This window comes from Myxocyprinus asiaticus, chromosome 46, assembly GCF_019703515.2.
Source record: "Myxocyprinus asiaticus isolate MX2 ecotype Aquarium Trade chromosome 46, UBuf_Myxa_2, whole genome shotgun sequence".
Lineage (NCBI taxonomy): Eukaryota > Metazoa > Chordata > Actinopteri > Cypriniformes > Catostomidae > Myxocyprinus > Myxocyprinus asiaticus.
In genome coordinates, this window is record NC_059389.1 from 3,817,218 (window position 1) to 3,845,071 (window position 27,854).

The 27,854-nt window shown below is 39.7% G+C and overlaps 3 protein-coding genes across 5 annotated transcripts; 2 read left to right on the forward strand and 1 right to left on the reverse strand.

Moving 5' to 3' along the window:
- Positions 1-5,353: 5,353 nt before the first annotated feature.
- On the forward strand, positions 5,354-13,719 carry LOC127435659 (coiled-coil domain-containing protein 34-like). Of its 2 annotated transcripts, XR_007896277.1 has the most exons (8): positions 5,354-5,444; positions 6,032-6,299; positions 6,524-6,653; positions 7,239-7,346; positions 8,251-8,409; positions 8,693-8,819; positions 9,047-13,414; positions 13,633-13,719. XR_007896277.1 is itself a non-coding variant. In XM_051689290.1 (7 exons), the coding sequence occupies exons 2-7, from the start codon at positions 6,043-6,045 to the stop codon at positions 9,247-9,249; spliced, it is 987 nt and encodes a 328-aa protein (XP_051545250.1). In that variant the 5' UTR covers positions 5,354-5,444; positions 6,032-6,042; the 3' UTR covers positions 9,250-13,414. The 2 variants fall into 2 exon arrangements, 1 of the variants encoding a protein (XP_051545250.1); XM_051689290.1 differs by lacking the exon at positions 13,633-13,719 and having other exon boundaries at positions 8,690-8,819.
- Positions 13,443-19,928, forward strand: LOC127435660 (ras-related protein Rab-19-like). Of its 2 annotated transcripts, none has more exons than XM_051689292.1 (4): positions 13,443-13,719; positions 14,023-14,211; positions 16,645-16,828; positions 17,373-19,928. In XM_051689292.1, the coding sequence occupies exons 1-4, from the start codon at positions 13,669-13,671 to the stop codon at positions 17,648-17,650; spliced, it is 702 nt and encodes a 233-aa protein (XP_051545252.1). In that variant the 5' UTR covers positions 13,443-13,668; the 3' UTR covers positions 17,651-19,928. The 2 variants fall into 2 exon arrangements, with proteins under 2 accessions (XP_051545252.1, XP_051545253.1); XM_051689293.1 differs by having other exon boundaries at positions 14,088-14,211.
- A 145-nt stretch (positions 19,929-20,073) lies between these two features.
- Positions 20,074-26,757, reverse strand: LOC127435658 (haloacid dehalogenase-like hydrolase domain-containing 5). The gene is made up of 8 exons (XM_051689289.1): positions 26,529-26,757; positions 24,343-24,546; positions 24,087-24,199; positions 23,821-23,914; positions 23,697-23,730; positions 23,450-23,624; positions 22,937-23,125; positions 20,074-22,735 (listed from the first exon to the last, which is right to left on the reverse strand). The coding sequence occupies exons 1-8, from the start codon at positions 26,619-26,621 to the stop codon at positions 22,318-22,320; spliced, it is 1,320 nt and encodes a 439-aa protein (XP_051545249.1). The 5' UTR covers positions 26,622-26,757; the 3' UTR covers positions 20,074-22,317.
- Between the last annotated feature and the right edge of the window lie 1,097 nt (positions 26,758-27,854).

The following is a 27,854-nucleotide window of genomic DNA, read 5'->3' on the forward strand; positions in this document are numbered from 1 at the left end:
ACTGAAATCTAATGTATTATTTAGTGAAAATGTTCACTGACCGTTGATCTCCTGTGTGCGTTCATGATAGGGCATGAGAGCAACAGTTCATACAGCCCCCTCACGACATTGGGGCGTTCAAGCGAAAACTCGTTTGTTTATCTAAAAACAGGTCCTCCACAGCGATAGTGACAACAGAACACAACACAGCTGCACACAAAACAGAGAACAGAACTTATTAAACATGTCTGAAGAGTTTGTAGTCGAAGAATTGATGCATTTCTATGCCCAGCCTTATTTTGTTGAACGCAGTATTCAGATATCAAACAGAAACTTAGAGGAGGCTACAGTCACACCGTGTCTAAACCTGATAGCAAACGACATGCGATAAAAGGTTTATTTTCTATAGTGATCAGAGTTTTTATCCTAACCAGCAGTGACGAGTGAAGGTACATTCTATCCATCGCTTGTTTTCTATTTTCGGCATCGCGCGAGTAACTCCGTCCACTATGAACTGGCACCTGTCCAAAATCTTAAAAAAAATAAAAATAAGGCTGGGCATAGAAATGCATCAATTCTTTTTTTTACAATTTGAGATAACTATTAGTATTTACACCAGCTTGACCTATTAATCCATAAAAATAGTTCGAATATTTTGGGACCCAGGTGTAAATAGCACCTGCCGTTTTTTGTTTTTTTTAGCAGGGTTTCACCATAATCAAGGTATTTTTTGCTGATTTCCGGCACATTTTAAGAGGATATGTTGTGCAATATTTTTTTTTTCTCTTAATGAGAACATGATAACGCTCTCAATCATTAAAACTCATCCACTGTGAAAATGGCCACGGTGATGAAGGTTTGCCTTCTGTTGATGCTCCCAATAAACACAAATCTGCTTCTCATACAAAAACCTTTTCATGCGTTTGGAACCAAAGGAAACTTTGAACTTCATGTGTTCTGCAGGTCTGTTGTTAATCATATAGATATCTATAGATCAGACCAGAATAGGTCTCAGCCTGAGGAGATATCGACTATAAAGTATGTCAATTATTTACATTTCTCGGACAACATTTTAGAAAATCAAGACTATGTGTCTGAATGCTGGAAGAATGGAAGGCTTGTGGAAAAAAAAAATTTTCATGTGATAGTTTGTGCTAAGAAGGACGCAGGAGAGAAAATATCTTTGCTTCATGGTGATCCAGCAGACATCGCATGTCAGAAGTTCAACCCCAGTCAGGGAGAAACTCTTCAAGTGTTTCAGCAAACTAATATATCCTCTCGAATTTGGACAAGTCAAATGATTCTGGATAGCAGTGTGTCCATGGAGATTATTCCGGAATTACTAAGGAAAAGAATGCAAGTCCTGAATAATGGCTCTTTAATTCGTATGACAGATACCTCAGTCATCGACAGTGGAGTTTACAGCTGTTTGGTTTGGAGCAACAATCAATGCCAAAACCTCAAGCAGATTTCAATGGATGTTGAAAATCAGGACATCTTCCTCAGCCCAGGAGAGAGTTTCACCATTCCATGTCTAGTTAGTTTCAAACCAGAAAGTTATATATTTTGGTGGACTCCAATGACATTTGCTATACCTGGAATAAAGAACGAATATGACAATTTTGAAATGCTGAATGAAACACAGACCGGTAACTACTCTTTGGTCATTACTCACCTCATGCCCAATCACACTGGGACATACATTTGTTCTTCAGATAGTACAGATTTTAACAAGCTCAACATATATGTTTGCTCCGATATTGAACTCATCAATATGACATTCTCGTTGGGAGACAGCGCTATTTTAACGTGCAGTCCCAATTGGACACCGTCTCTCAGAGTACAGTGGTTTCGGGAATACAATAAAAGCTCGAAGTATCTGCTGGCGGACACTCGAGGTGGGTTTGTGAATAAAGAAATGGAGGACCGGTTGAGTGCATCTGACCCTCAGAATCACATAATCATATCAGAGCTTTCGATGAGGGACAGCGGCGTGTATTTGTGCAGGGTTTGGGGACATGACCAGAAGTTAAGGAGCTCGTGTTTCAATCGGAGAGTCAAGTTAACATATGCGGGACCTTGTGTGGACACTTTCTACTGTGTGTATGCTTCAGTCATAGGCCTCATGTTGCTAGGAATGATCAGCGCTGTGGTTTATGTCTCGATATTAACCAGGGACAGACATCACCCCCCAACAGGAATTTAATAAACTACGACTATGTTTAGATATGTAGACATACAGTGGGGTTCAAAAGTCTGAGGCTATATTAAATATCCAGGATTTGTTTTTCATTTAAACCTGTACATTATGAAAAATGTAAAACTGAAAGTAAAATGAAAGTGTTTTGCCTTAGCCACTTTTTGTATTGTCTAATCAATGCTTTACTTGTCTGCCACTATAATGTATTTCAATTATCTGAATTATTATATTTAGTATGTTATGTTTATAATTATTATATATAAACAAGTACATAATAATTGTAATTAGTATTTCTTATTATTGAATTATCATGTATAAAATTATTTTTATTTGAAAGCCTGTCTCTGCAAATATTAAAGCTGAAGTATGTAACTTTTTCTGTGTTAAAAAGTGCGCTCTTTCTTCTATCCCAGCTTAACCCTATAAAGTGTGTATCAAATATGATACACAGCGTTTGATGGCTCCTGTTTCACTCTCTGTTCAAGCTGACGAGCCAATCAACCTCAATCAATCTAGTGTTCAGAATCAGAATCAGAATGAGCTTTATTGCCAATTGTTCTTACGTGCACAAGGAATTTTTTTTGGTGATAGGATAAACAAGTGCACACAGAACATTACAGTAAGACACAGAATATAAAACAAGGTAAGAGTATAAACAGACATACAAATAATAGGACATATAACAGAATGACATATGTACATGTGCAAAAATGTGAATTTACATATGTACATGAGATGGTTATTTACATTATTGCACTATGAGGCAGTTTATTTGTTCTTGTGGAAAATGGCCTGAGAGTAAAAACTGTGCTTGTGCCTGGTTGTCCTGGCACTGAGTGCTCTGTAGCGCCAGCCAGAGGGCAACAGTTCAAAGAGGGAGTGGGCAGAGTGATTCTACCTGCACGTTTCCTCACTCTGGAGATGTACAGGTCTTGGAGGGTGGGCAGGGGGGCACCAATAATCCTCTAAGCAGTCCTGACTGTCCGTTGTAGTTTCCTTCTGTCTGATTTGGTGGCTGAACCAAACCAGACAGTTATAGATGTACACAGGACAAACTCAGTGACGGCTGAGTAGAACTGTGTCAGCAGCTCCTGTGGCAGATTGAACTTCCTCAGCTGGTGAAGGAAGTACAGCCTCTGCTGCGCCTTCTTCACAATGGAGTCCATGTGGGTGTCCCACTTCAGGTCTTGAGAGATGGCAGAGCCCAGGAACCTGTCTTGTACTTGGTCATGCTTTTCAGGCCTTTCCATACAGATGCAGGATCGTTGCCTGAAAACTGTTTTTTTTTTTTTTTCAGCTTTTCAGAGCAGCTTCTTTTAGCCACTCTGATTTCCTTAGTCAGTGTGTTTCTGGCCTGATTGTACAATATTTTATCCCCACCTCTGTAAGCATCCTCTTTGGCATGACGAAGCTGTCTGAGTTTTCTTGTAAACCATGGTTTATTATTATTAAATGATGAAAATATCCTAGTAGGGATGCACACATTCTCACAGAAACTGGTATATGATGTCACAGTATCTGTGAGCTTGTCCAGATTGGTGCCTGCAGCTTCAAAAACACTCCAATCAGTGCAGTCAAAGCAGGCTTGTAGTTCCAGCTCTGCATCATTAGTCCATCACTTTACAGTCCTTACTACAGGCTTAGCTGATTTTAGTTTCTGCTTGAAGGTCGGGAGAAGATGAACCAGACAGTGATCAGAGAGTCCTAAAGCTGCACGTGGGACAGAGCGATATGCATCATTTATAGTGATGTAGCAGTGGTCCAGTATATTTCTTTCTCTGGTGGGGCATGTGATGTGTTGTTTGTATTTTGGTAGTTCATGGGTGAGGTTAGCTTTATTAAAATCTCCCAGAATAATAATAAGTGAGTCTGCTGTGAACTGGCACCGGTCCAAAATCTTTCAAAAAAATAAGGCTGGGCATAGAAATGCATCAATTCTTATTAGTATCATCAATTAGCTATTAGTATTTACACCAGCTTGACCTTGAGGGGCAGTGGTGGCTTGGCGATTAAGGCTCTGGGTTACTGATTAGATGGTCGGGGGTTCAAGCCCCAACACCGCCATGACGCCACCGTTGGGCCCTTAAGTAAGCCCCTTGACCCCATCTGCTCCAGGGGTGCTGTATCATGGCTGACCCTGGGCTCTGACCCCAGCTTAGCTAGGATATGCAAGGGGGCAGTGGTGGCTCAGCAGTTAAGGCACTGGGTTATTGATCAGGGGCACCGTATCATGGCTGACCCTGCACTCTGACCCCAGCTTAGCTGGGATTTGTGGAAAAAAAAAGACATTCACTGTATATGTGCAAATGTATAATGTGTGATAATTACATTAAAAGTTAAATTATTAAATCAAGGTATTTTTTTTTGGTATTTTCAGCACATAATATGTTGTGCATTTTTTTTGCTGATAACGCTCTCAAACATTAAACAAGTTCTGACAGCCAATTACAGTTGCATTGAAACCTTAATTGTTAATAAAACACCTCTTTTTGGAAAAATATTACACAACCTATGAACTGTTGCAAAAAATGACTTAATAATATACAACAGAAGAACACAGTTAAGAATTTTAAAAGCTGTGGGGAGGTTTAGTGGCTTAAGCTTGCTCTCCTCTATCCTAAAGTGGCTGAAGAATGTAAAGCGCACAGACTAATCAAAAGCACATTTGACAAATTATCAAATGTTACAGAACTGTAAACTGGTGTAGTTTAGTTTAACTTTGTCAACGTTTAATTAGCTTTTCGAAATAATCCTTCAGACAAGTTGAATTTGAGTCATAACGGTGGTACGCTAACATTTTCAGTTCCACTTCAACACGCATGTCAGGGTAATTCATGAATATTCATTTATATTCATGAATATTCATGTTTGCTCCGCCCGCTGGAACAAAATATCTCAGGAACTGAATTGAAACACCTGCATGCCTGACGCCTCGTTGCTTAGAGACAGCGCTTAAGTTATTGGCGTGCTTGGTTACGCCAATTAAACAAAAGGTCCTCAGTTTGTTCCTGGGAGGCAGCAGATGCCCTAACCCCGCCCCCACCCTAATTCTAACCATATGGAGCCTGCAAGGAACAACCAGAGGCACCTTTCTCCCATCGCGGCTTGGTTACAGGGCGCAACCAATCGTTTATCACGTTTGGTGCTGATGACGCTTCGGGAGGGCGGGATCAAGTCAAAGGAGGCGGGGCCACGCGGAGGAAGCTGCACACCAAGCAAAACAAAAGCGATTAAACGAAAATTTTGCTATTAAAGTGAGCAGACGGTGAGTTAGTTATATTGGTTAGACTTTTATTTATCGAATTAAATCGCAATATACTTGAATTGATGTTATTTAAAATCTGAAACGTGCAGTTGTGATTTAAATCTTAAAACTTGTTTACAAACTTTATTTTACAGTTGGTTCAGATGCTGTTTTATTAAATACCTACTAACAATAATTCTAGTGGTGTTCAGAGATAAGCTTGACCAGAAATGCCTTACATTTGCATGATTTGGGCTGCATATGCTGGTATTGAATGGCAATATTCCTTTATTTATTATATCTCATAATTTACCATATAGCAACATTCAATAATTAATAATTAAATAATAATATAATGAATAATAATATGAGTTCTATACCCAGATCTTTATTTCTGTTTACACTTAAAAGGGTTTACTTTACCATAATAATCACACACTTACACACACATATCATACATTTATTTTGCATATTTTATTAAGTTTTTATTTAGCCTATATACTTATATGACAGATTACTCACTTCACCTTTAAGTGTGACATAAATGTCCATTAAAATACTCTGTGATGATTGTATGATATTCAACATGTGTTTCTCTGTATCTTCAGTTTTGAGGAAGATGTCGGCCTTTCCATCCTCGTCGTCCAAGAGTCTCACCTCCACCCCGCTCAAATCCAAACCCAGTGCTCTAGGAAGTGCCCTACAGCGCAGCAGAAGTGTGGAGTCCACCGGGGACTCGACCTCCTCTCTGCTGTCACCCATCTACCACGACAGCTTTGAGCATTCAGAGGAGGAACCAGAAATAGATGAGGATCAACCTGTTCACAACATCACCGTCACGTTAAGTGAAGATGTCGCAGCGGTCTCTCTCTCCAGGCAAGTGGCGTCAAGTTGTATATTTGCTTGTGCATTGAATTTATTATTATTATTTTGGCACAAAAAAAAAACTTTACTAACATCATATGTGGATATCAAGAAGAGGTAAATAATAATAAATGCACCCTGAAATAAATTCATGTTTTTTAATCACAAAATCCTTGCTATAATAAACCAGCATCACATTCCATTATCAGTGTTCATAAAATCTGACATGGTTTCAGGGATGAGGTGGAAACAACAGGCCTGGAAGACAGATCTTCTTCTGCACAGTTCAAACTGAGCGCGTGGGAACAGTGGATCGTAGATAAAGCAAAAGAGGAGCGGATCAGAAAGCAACAGAAAGCTGTGGAGGTGATTGACATTTATAATCATGCCGATTAAACTGTATATAATGTGTATATGGTTGGATGGATATATATCATCAGCATCATCATTAAAAACCTATATTGCGGGGGGCCTGGGTAGCTCAGCGAGTATTGACGTTGACTACCACCCCTGGAGTCAGGAGTTCGAATCCAGGGCGTGCTGAGTGACTCCAGCCAGGTCTCCTAAGCAACCAAATTGGCCCGGTTGCTAGGGAGGGTAGAGTCACATGGGGTAACCTCCTTGTGGTCGCGATTAGTGGTTCTCGCTCTCAATGGGGCGTGTGGTAAGTTGTGCGTGGATCGTGGAGAGTAGCATGAGCCTCCACATGCTGTGAGTCTCCGCGGTGTCATGCACAACAAGCCACGTGATAAGACGCGCAGATTGACGGTCTCAGAAGCGGAGGCAACTGAAACTTGTCCTCCGCCACCCGGATTGAGGTGAGTAACCGCGCCACCACGAGGACCTACTAAGTAGTGGGAATTGGGCATTCCAAATTGGGAGAAAAGGGGATAAAAAAATTAAATTAAAACTATATTGCTCTACCATTATTAATGAGAGTCTGTATTTCAGGAGCTGACCATGAAGGAAAAACAGGATAAACAGGAGAGAGAACAACAGAAGAAGAAAGTTGCCAGTGACTGCAAAATTCAAGAATGGCTGCAAATAAAACGAGAGCAGGTAACAATCGAAATTACGGTTAGGTTTAGTTTGGATTTTATTAATAGTGTTTCTGGAATATATAGGATTGTGATTTACATTTATAGGGTTATTCCGTGTGAAATCAACCAAATTTCTGAAATTTTCCCTGCTGACATTTTTCATTTTGTTGAGACTTTTATTAGAGAAAGATAAACATAAATGATGATGAAAGCCAAAATAGTAAATGCCACGTGTTGCTTGTTGTTAATAATAGTGTACTTTTGCGATCTCAAATCGGGATTTTGTCATTATTGTTTTTATGTGAATAAATAAAAGAACATTTCTAGTTTCTTAACTTTTTTTGTACTTCAGACCTTTTTTTTGTTGGACAAGAAAAACTAGCTTCATACCATGTGACCCATATTTGTTTTTTCGACCATTGAAAATGTGTAACATTCAACAATTTGCGCATGGAGCCATATTGAGATCCCCATATCTCTGGGATAAAACCATACAGGGCCTTAAAAATGAGGATACACAAAGTAAAGTTTGTTCTGAACCAGAATCTAAAAGGATATTAAGATATATTGAATACTTCTGAAGTTATAGGCACTCCAACTTTGGAAAAAACAACACAAAAAAGTGCTTTTCCCATTTTTGGACTCACACCATTGGCATATAATGCAACAAGGGGAGCTGAAATCAACTGATTATAGTAAAAGACCTACCTATATCTGTGTAAAAATAAAATAAAGACGCTGACACCTTTCTGAGGTTATTTTTTTCACCTGTAGTTTTGCTCCAAAAACACAGGTGAAAATTCTCTTGAGAAAAGGGGGGATATGTAGACCCCCCTCTACAAAATAATGGATTACTCGGTAAATATTGATCCATTGTAAGGTCGCATGAAACTCTTTTCAAGACTTTCTGTTGTTACTCTTAGGAAAAGAAAGAAAGAGTATCCAAAGAATTTCAGAAAAGCAAAGAACAACTTCAAGAGGAGAAAATACGTGCCGAGATTGAAAAAAAAGCCCAGGAGAAATATAAGGAGTGGCTTCGAAAGAAAAAACAAGAGGAGGTGGAGAGAAAGCTAAAAGAGCAGGTGTGTCTTTCATCCAGCAGTCTGACAGCCCTAATGGTCACAAGGTCAAAGCATGTTATAGAGAAACAGATATTATATTCATGCTGCTCTTTTACATACAATGAAAGTCTTTATTCACTGAAAATCTTCCCTGGTCACTGTATACTGTCTTAGTATGGAAAAGAGCATGTGAACATTCTTCAAAATGTCTCCTTTTGTGTTCCATGGAAGACAGAAAGCCATACAGGCTTGGAAAAACATGATGGTGATGAAATGATGACAGAATTTTCCTTTTCAAAAGGAGGAGGCGGCCAGAAGAGAAGTAGAAGAGAGGGAACGTAAAGAAAAGGCAGAGGAGAGCTTTAAAGAATGGCTTGAAGGTGTAAAAACTAAAGGAAAACTGTGGCGACCGTCGTCAGCATGCTCAGCTGGTGAGTGAGCATGAACATACATGCAAACAAAATTATTTAATGTAACGAAGAGCTAGACAAAAGGGGGCTACTTTGAAGAAGCTAGATTGTTGTCATATTTTTGGTCACTACATTATTCTCATACTTCCATTTGTGTTATTATATTATGTTTGTATCCAGCATAAAATCCACAGACAAACGTTGAGATTCAAAGTTAAATTTTGACATCTTATTTTTATCGCTTTCAGGCAGCTATAACAATGTGAACTATCCCACTCCGAGCTTCGTCAACCCCATTCCGTGGAAGCCCATTCACATTCCGCAGCAAGACCGAACGCCCAAGAAAAATGTGTTGCATAAGAGAACGCCAGGACCACCAAAAAGCCAGTCGACCCCCTGCCTCAGCTACAAACCTAAAGACACCATCAGTTTCACTTGCAAAAGACGGTGACACTGACATCTACTGGTTTGAGTCCAGTATGAACGTTTTAAATGTAGCATTTTTATGAAAGGAGCATTTCATCCATTTTTGAGAATAGATGATGATGTTGGTATCTATGACACAGCACAAAACCATACATTGAAAAGTGACTTTTATTATGAATTCAAAATCTTTTCTTTGGTTACTGATATTTGGTTGAATGTGTAAAATGTATTTTTGAATTTGATGAAATACAGACCATTTTCTTCATCCAAATTTGGACATAATTTGCAAAACACAAGTGTCTGACTGAAAAGCATGCCCAGTGTTATTTTAATTAACAGAATAATGTTGTTTTTAGCGCTAGGGATGTCCCGGATTGGAATTGGGTCCGATACCAAGCTCATGTACTCGTGCTCATAAAAATGCTCTGATACTAAAAATGGATATCATCTGATGTATGAATGTCATTACTTTTTTTTTTTTAACAGCCTTTTGGCTTTTTACTGGGAAAGTAGAGAGGTGACAGGAAATGAGAGGGAGAAGAGTGGGAATGGGATCGGGAAAGGACCTCACAAGCCGGGTCACCTGCGATACATCAGCACCACATGTCATGAGCGCAGCCCACTAGGCTATGGCTCTGACATGAATGTCATTACTTAAACATTCAGCACACAAATTAAAATCACATTATGTGCTAGTGTGATTATTAAACCGCAAAGGCTGTGATCTAATGAGATAAATCTTTAGTTTGCAAGTTCTGCACGCTTCAAATGTGAGCACTTGTGAATGTGTGTTGCCGGTGTTGTGCTGACATAAAGACACAAAGTGTTTTGTAGCAGATGACCGTGAGCAGAGTGCTAATTTACTTTGAAGCACGCAGCGCATACAGACTGCATATTTATTTAATTAAATAGCTACCTTTTGCGGTTTAATAATCACTTTGGGTCATGTAGCGACCGGCTTTTTCGGAAGGGAGAAGCTACCGTCAAAACACACAGAAACAGAAAGGGCTTCAAAATAAAAGCTTCCGCCAAAATAAAAACCTCAGTTAAAATGGAAAAAAGGTACAACAGAAATATACAGTGCATTCAGAAAGTATTCAGACCCCTTAATTTTTCACATTTTGTTATGTTGCAGCCTTATGCTAAAATGCTAAAAAAAATAAAATAAAAAAAAAATTCACATCAATCTACACTCCATAACCCATAATGACAAAGCAAAAACCAGATTTTTGATAACTTTGCAAATTTATTAAAAAGAAAAAACTGAAATATCACATTGACATAAATATTCAGACCCTTTTTGAGTCCACCGGTGGCAAATTCAATTGATTGGACATGATTTGGAAAGGCACACGCCTGTCTATATAAGGTCTCATAGCTGAAAATGCATATCAGAGCAAAAACCAAACTGTGAGGTCAAAGAAACTGCCTGCAGAGCTCAGAGACAGGATTGTGTCAAGGCACAGATCTGGGGAAGGCTACAAAAAAAAAAATGTCAGCAGCATTGAAGGTTCCCAAGAGCACAGTGACCTCCATAATTCTTAAATGGAAGAAGTTTGGAACAACCAGGACTCTTCCTAGAGCTGGCCGCCCGGCCAAACTGAGCAATCGGGGGAGAAGGGCCTTGGTAAGAGAGGTGACCAAGAACCCGATGGTCACTCTGGTTGATCTCCAGAGATCATGTGTGGAGACGGGAGAAACTTGCAGAAGGACAACAATCACTGCAACACTCCATCGATCTGGGCTTTATGGCAGAGTGGCCAGACGGAAGCCTCTCCTCAGTGCAAGACACATTAAAAACACCTAAAGGACTCTCAGACTGTGAGAAACAAGATTCTCTGGTCTGATGAAACGAAGATTGAACTGTTTGGCCTCAATTCCAAGCATCATGTCTGGAGGAAACCAGGCACTGCTCATCACCTGCGCAATACCATCCCAACGGTGAAGCATGGTGGTGGCAGCGTCATGCTGTGGGGGTGTTTTTCAGCGGCAGGGACTGGGGGACTGGTCAGGGTTGTAGGAAAGCTGAATGCAGCCAAATACAGAGATATCCTTAATGAAAACCTGGTCCAGAGCGCTCAGGACCTCAGACTGGGACGAAGGTTCACCTTCCAACAGGACAATGACCCTAAGCACACAGCCAAGACAACACAAGAGTGGCTTAGGGACAACTCTGTGAATGTCCATGAGTGGCCCAGCCAGAGCCCAGACTTGAACCCAATCGAACATCAGAGACCTGAAAATGTCTGTTCACCGACGGTCCCCATCCAACCTGACAGAGCTTGAGAGGATCTGCAGAGAAGAGTAGCAGAAAATCCCCAAATCCAGGAGTGCAAAGCTTGTCGCATCATACCCAAAAAGACTTGTGGCTGTAATCGCTGCCAAAGGTGCTTTTTTGAAAGTTATCAAAAAAAACAAAACAAGTATCAGTGAGTACCGAAAGGAAGTATCAGTACTCTTACCCGTTCTCAAAAAAATGGTATCTGTATATCCCTACTTAGCGCGAAACAACGCAAGTTCTCGTGTGAACATGCAAGCCCCTGTGAACGAGCGCTCGTGATTGCGCAACTCTTTCTGATTGCAGAAAAGAGGTGTGGATGTGTACGAAAAAATATAAAATATAGAAAAAATCTTAACAGAATAGATTAATTTATTAAAAAAATGTAACAGGTTCAATACAAGTTAAGCCTAATAAACATAATTTGTGGCATAAAGGTGATTTCCACAAAATTAATTTAGATTTATTTAAAAAACAAAAAACACAAATCTGTGTTCCAGTGAGGCTCTTACAGTGGAAGTCAATGGGGCCAATCTGGAAAGGTTTAAATACTCACTGTTTCAAAAGTATAGACACAAGATGTAAACAATATGTGTGTTAACATGATTTTAGTGTGATAAAATCACTTACTAACATTTTCTGTTTTAAGTTATATCCAATATAACAACTCTGATGTCATGATGACGTAATGCTTAAACCCTTTTATTCTGGTATCGGATATAATTTTACGCAGAAAAGGTTAGTATCAGATTTCATCACACTTAAATCATGTTAACACACATATTGTTTACGTCTTGTGGCTATACGTCTGAAACAATGTGTTTTATAGCATTTATGGACTGGCCCCATTGACTTCCATTATAAGTGTCTTATTGTAACTGCGATATTTATTTTTATTTTTTTTTTTAACTAAATGAGGGATGTTTACATTTTAATTTTTTTTGTGATGATCAACATTATACCACAAATGCTGTCGACTGAGCTTAACTTGTATTGAACCTGGAATATTCCTTTAATTAAAAATAATAATAATTAAATCACTTTTCCAGTTGAAAGACATTTAAAATGATTTAATTAATGAATAAAATGTTGTTAAAGGTAAGAACATATAATAAAGTTCATCATTTTTAAAGCCATTTGCGAATTGCTTCTTATTTAATTTGCCAGTTATGTATAAAAACAAAGTGCCATTGGGCTGTTGCAGTTGTGGTGTGGCGGCGTGTAAAAATCCAGTTACACGTTTACATTTTGTGGATGTGTATGATTCAAAACAAGCCATTTTTGTACTCACCACGGTGTAGTAGTTTAACAAAAGAAGTTTTCTGAGTGAACAGAAGTTATTAACTGGCTTATCTGCATTCGCCGACTTGTGGAGTCAACTTGTGACCAGACACGATGACCTCTGACCCCTAGACTGGGCTAAAAGCCAAATGTACCCCTCTAACAGACGTGTGTATTGTCTTCAGCGCAGTTGTGCCTTGTAGTCCTTTCAAATGAATGACGTGAATGTGTGTGTGTATGAGTGTGTGTGGGTGGGTGCTTATATGTTCAATACATTGTGTACACAAACACAATACTGTAGATACTGACCCCAGACACTCCTTCAAACTCTTATAAACACACTTTGTGGATCAGAGATACTGTAAGTTCTTTCTTTCTGTCTGTCTGTAGATATGCAAGCTAAGAGTTTGTAAAGGTTTCAAATTGTAGTATACACTGTGTATCAAAAACTCATTCATTTGTGGTCATTTTTGCTTTGTTAGTTTTGGAGGAAATCATAGTTTCTAATTATGTTTTTATTTCAGTTAATAACACTGATCTGGATTCAGTTTATTTGTTGCATTTCTTCCCGATACATCAGGCGATTCTCCAGTCTGATCTGGGATTGAACGTTACAGAGCATTACGCCTGAGTGAGTTACATGTTTATATCCAGTTCTGCTGACCAAAGGTCACCTTTCAAGACAGCAGCGTTGCTTTGCATTGGATTTGTAGTCAAACGATTTCAAAGGCACAACACAAATGTGCTTAATTTGGCTCTTTGTACTGTAAAATCAGGTTAAACTCTTCAAAAGACAAAAAATTAGGATTCATCAGTGCTAGAAGTTTGCAACATGTTCTCTCCCCACAGATCGCAATATTTGCAAACTAACTGCAGTTCCCAGAGATGCGGTGGTGCAGGTGGGCAGGCAACTGGACGTCGCAGCTTCAGACGCAGGTAGACGGGTGTGTCTGTATGCATTTGATTCAGTGTTTCTCAGAAAGCAAAGGACAGTTAATGTTGTCCAATATGAGTTCAAAGCGCAGCTAACTTGACTGTTAACAGAATTTAGGCAGAATGCAGATATCTTAATATCTTAAAAGGCTTGTCTGAAGAATGTACACACTCTGAGTTAATAAAGCTGTTACAAACATGGATAAAATAGCACTAAATGGGCCGTATTGTGATATTAGTGCCCATGTATGAATCATTCTGGAGTCTGTAGAAGACAATCCACAAGTATTTATTGCAGAAATGCAGTCCACAGGGGAAGAGGAAGATGATTGCTGTGACTTTCTGTTTAAAATCATCCTGATTGGTGACAGCAATGTAGGAAAGACCTGCGTGATTCACAGTTTTAAGTCTGGAGTCTTTAGTGACAACCAGCAGAACACCATCGGTGTGGACTTCACCGTTCGCACCATGGACATTGATGGCAAGAAAGTAAAGGTGAGTGCACAGATTCGTTTTTTTATTGCTCAGAGTTTTCTCTTTCACAGCTCAGGAGACTTAACTGAGTTCCCTGTTATGTTTTGTTTATGTATCAATTTCTTCTGGAAAAATAAAAATAGAAACAAAGAGACAGTTGTTTAGCATTGCTTAGATAATTTGGTCGTGAATGAATTTGATGAGAAATGTTCATATTTAGGGATGGTTTCAATTCCAGTTCTCAAAAATGCTGGTTCCTTAATGGTTCCATTAACGATTCTTTTACTACTCCTGAGGAAGAAATATTTGGAAAATTACAAATGCAGTTCTTGGGGGATTTTCGTCCCTGTTACCAAATGAAGAGAGGATTTCATATTTTAACTTGTTTTATATATTAGATTCAGATTTTATTTATTAATTAAATGATTACAAGTCATAAATACTCATAAATCAGAAACAGTTATTGGTTCATTTTGAGCCGGACATGATGAAATAAATGACTCGTGGTTCAGGAAGTTTTTCATTCACAAAAAAACAAAACGGCTGTTAAGAGTCATTCATTCGTGAGGTAGCGCTGTGTGTTTTGCAGTGTAGATTAAATAAAAACACTCATAAGAGTCATTTGTTCGGGAATTGTCTACACTGGTCGCGCTGTTTTTTTTTTTTTTTTGAGATGTAGATTCAAAAGAACTGTCTCGTAAGAGTCATTTGTTCGGGAATCGTCTACACTAGTCACGCTGTTTGTTTTGTGATGTAGATTCAATAGAACCGGCTCATAAGAGTCATTTGTTCGGGAATTGTCTACACTGGTCGCGCTGTTTTTTTTTTTTTTTGCGATGTAGATTCAAAAGAACCGGCTCATAAGAGTCATTTGTTCGGGAATCGTCTACACTAGTCGCGCTGTTTTTGGTGTGATGTAGATTCAAAAGAACCGGCTCATAAGAGTCATTTGTTCGGGAATCGTCTACACTAGTCGCGCTATTTTTTTGTGCAATGTAGATTCAAAAGAACTGGCTCATAAAAGTAATTTGTTCGGGAATCGTCTACACTAGTCGCGCTGTTTTTGGTGTGATGTAGATTCAAAAGAACCGGCTCATAAGAGTCATTTGTTCGGGAATCGTCTACACTAGTCGCGCTGTTTTTGGTGTGATGTAGATTCAAAAGAACCGGCTCATAAGAGTCATTTGTTCGGGAATCGTCTACACTAGTCGCGCTATTTTTTTGTGCAATGTAGATTCAAAAGAACCGGCTCATAAGAGTCATTTGTTCGGGAATCGTCTACACTAGTCGCGCTGTTTTTGGTGTGATGTAGATTCAAAAGAACCGGCTCATAAGAGTCATTTGTTCGGGAATCGTCTACACTAGTCGCGCTGTTTTTGGTGTGATGTAGATTCAAAAGAACCGGCTCATAAGAGTCATTTGTTCGGGAATCGTCTACACTAGTCGCGCTATTTTTTTGTGCAATGTAGATTCAAAAGAACCGGCTCATAAGAGTCATTTGTTCGGGAATCGTCTACACTAGTCGCGCTGTTTTTGGTGTGATGTAGATTCAAAAGAACCGGCTCATAAGAGTCATTTGTTCGGGAATCGTCTACACTAGTCGCGCTGTTTTTGGTGTGATGTAGATTCAAAAGAACCGGCTCATAAGAGTCATTTGTTCGGGAATCGTCTACACTGGTCGTGCTGTATATTTTGGGGTGTAGATTCAAAAGAGTAATTTGTTCAGGAATCTGTCTACACTATTTCCGCTGTATGTTTCGCACTGTAGATTCCAAAGAACCTGCTGAAAAGAGTCATTTGTTCGGGAACCGGTCTACACTGGTCACGCTGTATGTTTTGCACTGTAGATTCAAAAGAACTGGCTGAAATTAGTAAATTGTTTGGGAATCAGACTATACTGGTCGCACTGTATATTTCGTGTGTCGATTTAAAAGAACCAGCTGAAAAGAGTTATTCGTTCGGGAATCTAGTCGCACTGTTTGTTTTGCTCTGTAGATGAAAAAGAACCGGCTCAAAAGAGTCATTTGTTTGGGAACCAGTCTACACTGGTCACGCTGTATGTTTTGCGCTGTAGATTCAAAAGAAATGGCTGAAATGAGTCACTTGTTTGGGAATCAGACTACACTGGTCGCACTGTGTATTTTGGTGTGTAGATTCAAAAGAATCGGTTGAAATTAGTCATTTGTTTGGGAATCAGACTACACTGGTCACGCTGTATATTTTGGTGTGTAGATTCAAAAGAACCAACTCATAAGAGTCATTTGTTCAGGAATAGGACCATACTAGGTGCACTGTAGATTCAAAAGAACCAACTCATAAAAGTCATTTGTTCAGGAACTGGTCTACTCTGGTCACACTGTATGTTTTGCGGTGTAGATTAAAAAAAATTATGGATCTTTGTGATTTTTCAACACATCGTCTCTACCTGTATGTGTATTGTGTTCTGGAGAGCAGATGCAGGTGTGGGACACCGCGGGACAGGAGCGTTTCCGCACCATCACACAGAGTTATTACCGAAGTGCCCACGGTGCCATGATCGCGTACGACCTCACCCGACTACCCACATTTCACTCTCTGCCGCATTGGATACAGGGAGTGGAGCAGTACGGAGCCGCCAATGTCGTCTTCGTTCTGATAGGTCAGAGAAAGTTATTGAATATTTTTAACTCTTTTCCACTTTCCACTTAGAGTTATTTTTTATTAAACAGTAACAGCAGTTCAGTTCGACTGACGGCACGTTTGTGGCACGTCGTTTACAGCGGAAAATAGTTTAGACCAAACTGAGTTTACACTTACAATGGAAGTAAACAGGAAATTACGTTGAAGCGCTTGTATGAATTCTTCCATACAAAAATGCATTTTACTTGCGCTGTAAAGTTGTTAAAATCATCAGTTTGGTGGTCGCACTGATGGAACTACTGTTCTAGGCGTATTAACTTCTAGTTATTTGTCACCTACATAATGTATGTTTGGACTTTTCTCTGTGCCAACCGTCCCTTTCTGGTATCCCTCTGCATAATATGTCAAAATTGCTGAGTTTACTGTCTTTACATAGTCATGACATTGAATTAAATTGAATTAATTCTAATATATTGGCATTATATCAGCCATCTGCATTTGGGCCATGGAAAACCCACATCAGTCTATCACGAATCCTCACTCCCCCTCTGGTTTTCCGGCAGGAAATAAATGTGACCTGGAGACCCAGCGGCAGGTGCTGTTTGAAGATGCGTGCACGCTCGCGGAGAAGAAAGGAGCTCTGGCAGCGCTGGAGACCTCCGCCAAACAACATCACAACATCGAGGAGGCCTTTGAACTGATGGCACGAGAACTCGTAGTGCGACACGGAGGCTTAGTCACTCAGGACAACCAATCAGAATCACCCAGTATTATTCTGCACTCGGATTCTCATCCAGTAGAAGAAGGGGAACATCTGGAGAAGAAGTCATGTGACTGCTGATTGACAGGTGTTGACCGATATTGAACTGATATTTCTGTCAGGCCTGGTTCAAGATCAGTGGCGTTTGGTTCAGATGTCCAGGCATTGGTGGAAAACAGGAAAAACCAGTTTGTACTACCACAGTTGGGTCGAAAGAGAAGCACGTTGCTTCTAAATATAGGATTGTAACATAACATTTACCCTGTTTACACCTTGTATTAAAGGAATATTCCGGGTTCAACACAGGTTAAGCTCAATCAACAGCATAATATTGATTACAGTTAAAAATTTATTTAAAAGTCCCTCCCTTTTTTTTTTTTTTAAATGTCGAGGTTACAGTGAGGCACTTATAATGGAAGTCAATGGGGGCAAGTCTGTAAACGTTTAAATACTCACTGTTTCAGACGTATAGCCACAAGATGTAAACAATATGTGTGTTAGCATGATTTTAGTGTGATCAAATCACTTACTAACCTTTTCTGTGTAAACTATAGCTAATATTACAACTTTGTTGCCATGGCGATGTCAACAAACCCTAAAACGACTGTAAAAACGATGATTTAAACGACTTTACAGCTCAAATAATACACGTTTTAACAGAAGAATTAATGTAAGTGCTTTTATAAAATTATAAGCTTCACATTTTTGTGTTTAAACCCTCCAAACATTGGCCTGTAAAGTTGTTAAAATCATAATTTTTACAGTCGTTTAAGCATTTACTGTTATGTCATTACACAGAAAAGGTTATTAAGTGATTTTATCACATTAAAATCATATTAACACACAGATTGTTTGTCTTGCGGCTGTACGTCGGAAACAGTTAATGTTTATGGATTGGCCCCATTGACTTCCTTTGTAAGTGTCTCACTGGAACACAGATTTTTCCTTTTTTTTTATGAAAATAAATTTGTAATAAAGTCAATTTTTGTGGTAATCAACCACAATTATGCTACAAGTGCTGTCGATTAAGCTTAACTTGCATTGAACCCGGAATATTCCTTTTAGTGAGTTCTCAAAATGTCATGTTTGTGCAAACATTGAAATTGTAGTATATTTGGGAGAAACTGCATTTATTTATTTTTTATTTTATTTTTTGCACTTTATCGATAATAAGTAACAGTGACAAAGTAAGTTATCACAGAATCAGGAGATCCTTGAAATCCAGTTAAGTGGTCACAAGAGACATATGTTACTATAAAGTGTAAAGAGGCCCAATCAGAATCAGCTTTATAGCCAAGTATGCTTATACATACAAGGAATTTGTCTTGATGACAGAAACTTCCAGTGCACAAACAATACAAGACAGAGATAATAATAAAAAAAATAGAATAAAAATAAGTGTATAGAATATTAAGTTTATATAAAAATATGCAGTAAGACAAAAATATACGTACATACAAATACAAATCTGTTACATACAGTGCAAGGGAATATAATGTGCAGAAGAGGTAGGATGTGTTGGATAATATAAATAGACTAAACTGTGTATTGCACCTTAATTATTGCTCAATGGGGCAATTTTAACTGTTAATGAGATGGATAGCCTGGGGGAAAAAACTGTTCCTGTGCCTGATGGTTCTGGTGCTCAGAGCTCTGAAGTGTCGGCCAGAAGGCAACAGTTCAAAAAGGTAGTGGGCTGGGTGAGTGGGGTCCAGAGTGATTTTTCCAGCATTTTTCCTCACTCTGGAAGTGTATAGTTCTTGAAGGGGGGGCAGGGGGCAACCAATAATCCTCTCAGCAGTCCAAACTGTCCTTTGTAGTCTTCTGATGTCTGATTTTGTAGCTGAACCAAACCAGACAGTTATTGAAGTGCAGAGGACAGACTCAATGACTGCTGAGTAGAACTGTATCAGCAGCGCCTGTGGCAGGTTGAACTTCCTCAGCTGGTGAAGGAAGTACAACCTCTGCTGGGCCTTTTTCACAATGGAGTCAATGTGGGTCTTCCACTTCAGGTCCTGTGAGATGGTAGTGCCCAGGAACCTGAATGACTCCACTGCTGCCACAGTGCTGTTCAGAATGGTGAGGGGGACAGTGTTGGGGTGTTCCTCCTAAAGTCCACAATGATCTCCACCGTTTTGAGCGTGTTCAGCTCAAGGTTGTTTTGACTGCTCCAGACAGCCAGCTGTTCAACCTCCCTTCTGTATGCAGACTCATTGTCATCTTGGATGAGGCCGATGACATCTGTAAACGAGTAGTGTAGTAGTGTCATCTGGAAACTTCAGGAGCTTGACAGAGGGGTCCTTGGCGATGCAGTCATTGGTGTAGAGGGAGAAGAAAAGTGGGGAGAGCGCACGTCCCTGGGGGGCACCAGTGCTGATTGTACAGGTGCTGGAAGTGTATTTCCCCTGTCTCACAAGCTGCTGCCTGTCCGTCAGAAAGCTGGTAATCCACTGACAAATGCAATTCCATAAAGAAGACGTACACAAAACAAATCAGACGTCTCATAAATTTAACAGTTGCATTTAATGAATTAACTCTGTAAACATATAAACAAGTACAATATTATGTTTATGGGACATGTATTCTGCAGTAGGTTGTATACAGTACAAATGTTAAAAACAGTGAATTCAATAAATGCTTGTTCTTTCTTAACACACAATGATATATTTAGTGGGCTGGATATGAATTTAAGGATTTGTATATTATTTTAAAACACATTAAATGTTCAGCTTAGAAATGTTCATGGATAGTAGAGCGAAAAGGGGCTGTTCACAAAGAGTGCATTATTGCATTCAAAAACAGCCTCAAGATGCATTTGGAACTATTTTTGACTTCGATCACAGTCTTAAAAACGCAACGCTCATGCCACAAGACATTGAAAAACCCAGAGACGTGGCACAAATACATTTGTCATATACATTTTTTTTAAAAACAAAGGCAGAAAATTCTGCAGAAACTGGCATTACAGTAATTTGTGTATTATAATCGTAAAACACATCACTGTTTTTTTTACTGTTCATGTATAGTAGCTACAAGGGGTCATTCACACAGAATGCATTGTTGCATTCAAAAACAGCTAGATGGAGCGAAACTGACTTGAATAGAACTACTTTTACAATTTTGAATGGCTCTTAAGAGGTGCAGTGTGTTATACAGTAAACCTTACGTTCACATTTGAATGAACTAACTGAGGCTTACGTAAACTTAAATGGCTGATATTTCTGGGAACTCACACACAAACACACACAATACCCGTTGAATGTAAAAATGACCTTTCTCCTTTAAATGGAATTGCGTTGTTCCTTCATTAACTATTATGGCTTCATGGATGAATGTCTTTCCTTGCTGCAAGTGTTAAAGCTGGTTTCACATTGTGCAGCTCATGTTTGCATTATTCATGCTGAATTTCCTGATGGCAATAGTGTAAACCCGTAACCTCGCCCCTACTGCAGCACTTGAAGACACATCTTATTTCAAAGGCCCTGTCCCAAAAGGTGCAGTTGATGTGGACCTTTGCTTGTGACCTTCAAAAAGGAATATTCAAATATAGTGAATTGAAAGGAAGTGAATGGGGCCAGTGAATGGAATGGAGGTGAATGGGGCCAGCGAATGGAATGGATGTAAATGGGGCCAGTGAATGGAATGGAGGTGAATGGGGCCAGCGAATGGAATGGATGTAAATGGGGCCAGTGAATGGAATGGGGAAAGTGAACGGAATGCACATGAATGGGCCAGTGAACGGAATGGAAGTGAATGGGGCCAGTGAACGGAATGGACGTGAATGGGGCCTGTGAATCGAATGGAAGTGAATGGGGCCAGTGAATGGAATGGAAGTGAATGGGGCCAGCGAATGGAATGGAAGTGAATGGGGCCAGTGAACGGAATGGACGTGAATGGGGCCTGTGAATCGAATGGAAGTGAATGGGGCCAGTGAATGGAATGGATGTGAATGGGGCCAGCGAATGGAATGGGGCCAGTGAACGGAATGGACATGAATGGGGCCAGTGAACCGAATGGACATGAACGGGGCCAGTGAACCGAATGGAAGTGAATGGGGCCAGTGATGTGAATGGGGCCAGTGAACTGAATGAAAGTGAATGAGGCCAGTGAATTGAATGAAAGTGAATGGGGCCAGTTGATGAACATGAAAATACAGACCATTTAAAAATGATAGCCACATGACGTAAACAATATGCATGTTAACATGATTTGTGTGTGATAAAATTGCTAATTAACCGTATCTGTGTGTAGTTACATCCAATTTTACAACCTCGTTGTCATGCCGACGTAACGCTGGTAAAACCTGTAACCTAGTAAGTGATTTTATCACACTAAAATCATTGTAACATGTTTAATGTTTACGTCTTGTGGCTATACTTTTGAAACGATATGTATTTTAATGTTTATTAATTGGCCCCATTCACTTCCATTATTAGTGCCTCACTAAAACTGCAATTTTTGCTTTTCTTTTTAAATAAATGAGGGACGAGTTAAAATAATTTTTTGTGGTATTCAACATTATGCCACAAATGCTGTCGATTAAGCTTAACTTGTATTGAACCCGGAATATTCCTTTAAACCCTATCGAACGCTGGCCCCATAGACTTCCATTGTAAGTGCCTAACTGTAGGACGAGTCAAAATTATTTTCTGTGCTAATAGACATTATGCCACAACTGTTGTCGATAGAGCAAAACATGAACTGAACCCGGAACATTATTTGAAGGCATCATTTGGGACACACTGAATCTATTGCAGAGGCCAACCCTCCAGCTGGAAGACTAACTCCACTCCTTCCTGAACGTCCTGGACCACGAAGGAAGGCTGGGTCAGGTTCGGGTCAAATCGGAAGTCCCGGTGACCATGGAAAATCTGGTGCTCTGTGACCGTCTGCTCGGGGTCAGAGGGCAAGTCCTGGTGGTCGCGGTTATAGACGCCTGTACAGACCAGGATGGAACTGCAGCCTTCAGGTAGTTGGTGTTCGAATGAACCCCCGACCATCACCTGTCCGGAACGTTTGTCGTCGTCGGACACTTCATACTGCAGGTCTCCAGTTACCTGGCCGGTCGAGCCACCCTGAGCTTGCACCTGAGCGTGAGTGTGACGCATTGCTTTGAGGTAGCGGTTGTACAGGTTTGCACCATATATGTCTGCCATGGGGTTGTCACTATGAGAGATACAAATGTATCATGGTGAATAAAAGATGACAGAATTACATTTTTGAGTGAACTATTCCTTTAACCTTATAGATTGCGGTCAAAGTCTTGAGAATTTCAATGTACAATCCTGTTCAAAACACACTCATACACATCGACTTAACCCAAAACAAATACTTCTCCCAATCAGTTGATGATGATTGTTGACTCACCCAATGGCGTAAAGTCTCTCCACGGGTCGGGTCCAGCCGAGGCTCTTGGCCTGCTGTCGAATGAGCAGTTCAGCATAGTTATAAGTCACAACGCTGGGTTTCCCGATCAGAGCTTCGTACTTCAGCTTACAACCAGTTATCTTCTTATAGATATTCTCCAGGCACACCAGGAACATACCATGCCCAAATCTAAAGACGATTGGAACATATGTATTGAATTAACAGGACTCACCACTTATTTTCTTTAAAAAAAGTAAAAATCGAAATTACATGTTTAAATTGTCATTTTTCGGTGGTTTTAGGGTTTTGAGGTTTATAGTATTACACCCTCATGGCAACAAAGTTGTAAAATATGATACTAACCTTTTCTGTGTAAAGATATAAGTTATCGGCAAAATCCACTATCGGTCGACCTTTGATTAGTATGTTGTTATACCTGCTGTATTGTAATGTGTTTTAATGAGACATGGAATACGTGAGATTTGATTGGGAGAAACACGTGTTGGCACTCACCGAGGGTTTTTTGCCTCGGCCATCCACAGCAGATCCATGTTGCAGGCCAGCACAGGGATGTGTGGGTAATTCAGTGATGTCACAGCGTTTCCCGGCGTCCCATTGGTCAAGAGCACATCAACAATCAGTTGCAAGTTGGTCTCCCACCTGACAGGCTCACCAAACAGGATGACGGCTGTTAAGTGAAGATTAGAGGATTGGAAAACGTGGACAGAAAAGAACGTGAAACCAGTAGAATGACACTTACCTTCAATTGGTGGTAAATTCTTAGAGGGGGGAATCTGTGAAATATTGTTTGCATAATATAGTCAGTATTTTAGCTGCCATAATGTAAAAGTTAAGGTCAATGTTTTATTCTAGCCTCTCCCCACCATGTCTTTGGGTCTGCGATGATGATCCACCACGTCGAGTTGAGGGTACGCCTCCCGCAGCATGTCAATGGTCACAACGTTCTTAAAACCTACACTGGAGATTGTTCTGTAAAGGGAAACTGGGTTTATAAAACAGATTGTTCTGACTCTAAATTCTGATTGGATTAGCTATGTTTGAAGCATTGGTGCCAAATGGTATTTTTTTCTTTCGTGCATAACTCGCCACCAAGATGCCAAATCGTGTACATCAAAGTAAAGAAGGATACTTGTGTGCAACCTCCACCACAGGTCCCTGTCCAGACACCAGCACGCACAGGTCGTGGAACTGAGTGAAAACCCGCAGCGGACTGTGAGACAGCATTACCTGATCTGGAGACACCTGTTTGGAGAAAACAAACAACTGTTACGTAAACACAGCCCTGTTTTAAGGTTGTTTAAACTACCTACAATGCTACTGAAATATGCAAAGACAACCTGAATGGTGTAAATAGTTGAGTCAGAAGACTTTTGAATGAGACGTACCTCGACCTCCAGGAGGTGAGACAGCTGTTCTGCCTTGGTTTGTCGCAGACTGTTCCCTGCATTCGTCACAAACACCACGGGAACCTTATATTTTCCATTCCCATCCACCAGGTTCCTGAAACAATGTTTAGCTTCTGGAATGGGTGTCCGTCCACGTACCAGCACTCCGTCAATGTCAAACAAAAGTCCAAACAAGCTTCGGTCCTGTTCACAGACATGGTTTGAAATGGGTTTACTTTCCTTAAAGCAAAAGTTAGTAATAACATAACTAGTCCCATCTAGTGGTCGACCGATATGGTTTTGGTATTGCCGATATCTAGAGAGCAGGATGGCCGATATAAATGCAGATAAACATAATACAATTTCACAAAAGCAAATCAGATGTATGCAACATTTCTACAGTAAAACAAACACTTATTTTATGCAATATTAACTCAAACTTGCAAAACCTTGAAAAGAAACAACCTTGAAAACAGAAAGTGTTGACTATCTATTGACAAATCTATTGGTAGATTTTGGAACTGACACAAGGGAATGTTAACACTTTTGTTAATCAGCCAAGCAAGCACAGTTATCGGCCCATACAGATAATCACAAAATGGACAAATATCGGCCTGGCCGATATATCGGTCTACCACTAGTCACATCTAACATCTCCTTTTGTGTTCAACGGAAGGAAGAGAATCTTATGGGTTTGAAACTAGAGCGAGACCTATATCTATCAGTTTTACCGATTAATAGCTGCTTTTTGGAATTATCGGTTATCAGCAAAAATCTATGCAGATTTTCTTTTATTCCACTGTTACTCTGAAGAAAGAATTCTACAGTATAACAGTGCCCTCTAGAGCTGAAATAAAAACAATCACTGACACCTCGAGGGGATCCAAGTTCATCATTATTGACAATATTCATACATATTATTTTCCTCACTTCAATGCATATTTAATATTTTAATATTCACCTTAATCTAGTGAATATATAGGCTATAAAAAGCTTAATTTGGTAAATACTTAAATATGTAGCATTGTAGCTGAGCCAAGTCTCTGTCATTTCAAAATAAGAGTCCTGAAATGAATAAACGTATTTCTTGTTTATAGTTAAAAGTCCTGGTTTATGCACCGAATCTTAATTTTTTTCTGGCTAATATTGGAATTTTAACAATTTTGATATTTCAGCCTCAGTTCCTATAATACATCTATAATACACTGTGTACACAAAATAGTTACACTCAGGACCTTCAGGACAAAAATGTCCCCATTGAAACCCATTAAAACAGCAATATTTGATCCCAGTGCCATTAAAGCATAAAATCATGAATTCTATGATATTATGCTTTCATTCCGGAGCCCTGGCTTCAAAAATTAACATTTTTAATATTGTCCACCAGATGGCACCATTTTTGTCATGTTTCGCCTATGGAGCAAATACATGCTTTTTTCCCATTTTCTGTTTGCTGTATTATAGAGCACTGCAGGACAACTGAATAAATGATGCAGCTAAAATTGTGTGGGTGTGTTGGTATGGATGTCAGAGTGTGTTTTGTATGTGTGTACTGAGAAATTTGTGTGTGTGTGTGTGTGTGTAAAAACAACAGTGGCACTATATAAACAAACTGGCATTAAATGGGTTAAAATCCTGAAAATAAATGAATATTTGGTAGTTATGATCAGGACTGATGTTGGTTAAAAAAAGTTAACTAATCGAAAGTGGAAAATAATATTAGTATATAATATTATGGCATTTTTTGATGTGTACATTTTTGTCCTCTAAGGACCTTTGAGTAACTTTTTTAAATTGAAGCACAAACAACAAACCTTGTAGACTATGATGTTGCATTTTCTCTCACATGTACTTTCACATATGCTGTGCTATTTTAGGGGTATGTGTCACATAGTAATGAAATCCAGATGAAAGTCCAAAGGTTCCAATCACCTACCACAGCTGCCTACCTAGACACCAACTTGTTGTCTATGTAGGCAACTCACTAGATTTTGAGCCACAACCCAAGACTGGACTGAAGAACACCACTGACCCCAAACTCATTCAAAACACAAAAACACAAGCTCAGTAACAGACAACACGACTCTTTCTGCTGTGTTTTGGTACTGTGTTATTACACATGCTTATTACAGAGGGTTAATTAGTAAATAATAATAATAATAATAATATAATGAGCGTTAACTCACTGCACTGTAGCGGCGCACCATCTGCGCAGAAGCAATTGCGGGACTCGCGATTTTCCTGCTTAATTTCACGCCTCTCCACCCGAGTTTGAACATATTCAGATCAGATTCAGATTGAGATCCGGGTATAGCTCTTATCTCAATCCTAGTGTGTTTTATGTGTCCGCAGGAAAGGGTGTAGAAATGGCAAGCGTCGGCTGGAGTCTTATGCAACACGCGGCGGCTGTACTAGTGTCTGCGCACCGGGGACGCCGCCAGGACGCGCTCCAACACATCCAAAAGCGACTTCCGTTTTTTTTTTTTTTTTTTTAGCCGGTGCAGCGGACACAAACACAACTATTAAACATTAACATAACAATGAAAGTATTATTAAAATAATTATTTTATCGTGTGAGCATGAGTTAATTATTTAAATCGACAGGTGTGGCCTGCAGCAATAAAATTAACAAACCTTATTTCATTATATTTTGATTTAATCACACAATAATAACTGTCTGCTGCATATCTGCCTGTTGATTAATAAAATAAAATACATATTTCGGTTGTTCTAATAGTTTCTCGGCCCAAAAAACCCGGTGTCACGCTTTGTTCGTTCAAACTTCCCACACAAAGCATCTTTTTACATGACAACAACAAACATGACAAACTGAACAAACATGCGATTTTTTTTTTATTATTATTATTTATTTTTTTTTGCATTGTGCCTTTTAAAGGGATAGTTCCCCCCAAAATAAAAATGAATCATTTATTCACTTTCCTGCTATCTTATATATGTATGACTTGTGAATGGTGACCAGAACTTTGAAGCTCCATAAATCACATTAAGGCAGCATAAAAGTATTCCATAAGACTCCAGTGGTTACATCCATGTCTTCTGAAGTGACATGATAGGTGTTTTTTTTTTTGGGGGGGGGGGGGGGGGGGGGTTTCACCCTTTTTCTCCCTAATTTGGAATGCTCAATTCCCAATGTGCTTTTAAGTCCTCATGGTCGCGTAGTGATTCGCCTCAGTCCAGGTGGCGGAGGACGAATCCCAGTTGCCTCCGTGTCTGAGACCATCAACCCACGCATCTTATCACTTGGCTTGTTGAGCGTGTTGCCATGGATAGCGCGTGGCAACATTGCGCATGTGGAGGCTTCACGCCATCTACCGTGGCATCCACGCACAACTCACCACGTGCCCCACTGGGAACGAACCACATTATAGCGACCACGAGGAGGTTACCCCAAGTGACTCTACCCTAGCAACCGGGCCAATTTGGTTGCTTAGGAGACCTGGCTGGAGTCACTCAGCACACCCTGGGATTCGAACTAGCGAACTCCAGGGGTG

Bases quoted from the DNA above. Each gene is read 5' to 3' on its own strand.
- LOC127435658 (XM_051689289.1), bottom strand. From the start codon at position 26,621: ATGTTCAAACTCGGGTGGAGAGGCGTGAAATTAAGCAGGAAAATCGCG. The intron at 24,200-24,342 runs GTACGTCTCATT...TTCTCCAAACAG, and splicing joins CTCACCTCCTGGAGGTCGAG to GTGTCTCCAGATCAGGTAAT. The intron at 23,915-24,086 runs GTATCCTTCTTT...AACAATCTCCAG, and splicing joins GTGGTGGAGGTTGCACACAA to TGTAGGTTTTAAGAACGTTG.
- LOC127435659 (XM_051689290.1), top strand. From the start codon at position 6,043: ATGTCGGCCTTTCCATCCTCGTCGTCCAAGAGTCTCACCTCCACCCCG. The intron at 6,300-6,523 runs GCAAGTGGCGTC...ACATGGTTTCAG, and splicing joins GCAGCGGTCTCTCTCTCCAG to GGATGAGGTGGAAACAACAG. The intron at 6,654-7,238 runs GTGATTGACATT...TCTGTATTTCAG, and splicing joins AGCAACAGAAAGCTGTGGAG to GAGCTGACCATGAAGGAAAA.
- LOC127435660 (XM_051689292.1), top strand. From the start codon at position 13,669: ATGCGGTGGTGCAGGTGGGCAGGCAACTGGACGTCGCAGCTTCAGACG. The intron at 13,720-14,022 runs GTAGACGGGTGT...GCAGAAATGCAG, and splicing joins CGTCGCAGCTTCAGACGCAG to TCCACAGGGGAAGAGGAAGA. The intron at 16,829-17,372 runs GTCAGAGAAAGT...GTTTTCCGGCAG, and splicing joins TGTCGTCTTCGTTCTGATAG to GAAATAAATGTGACCTGGAG.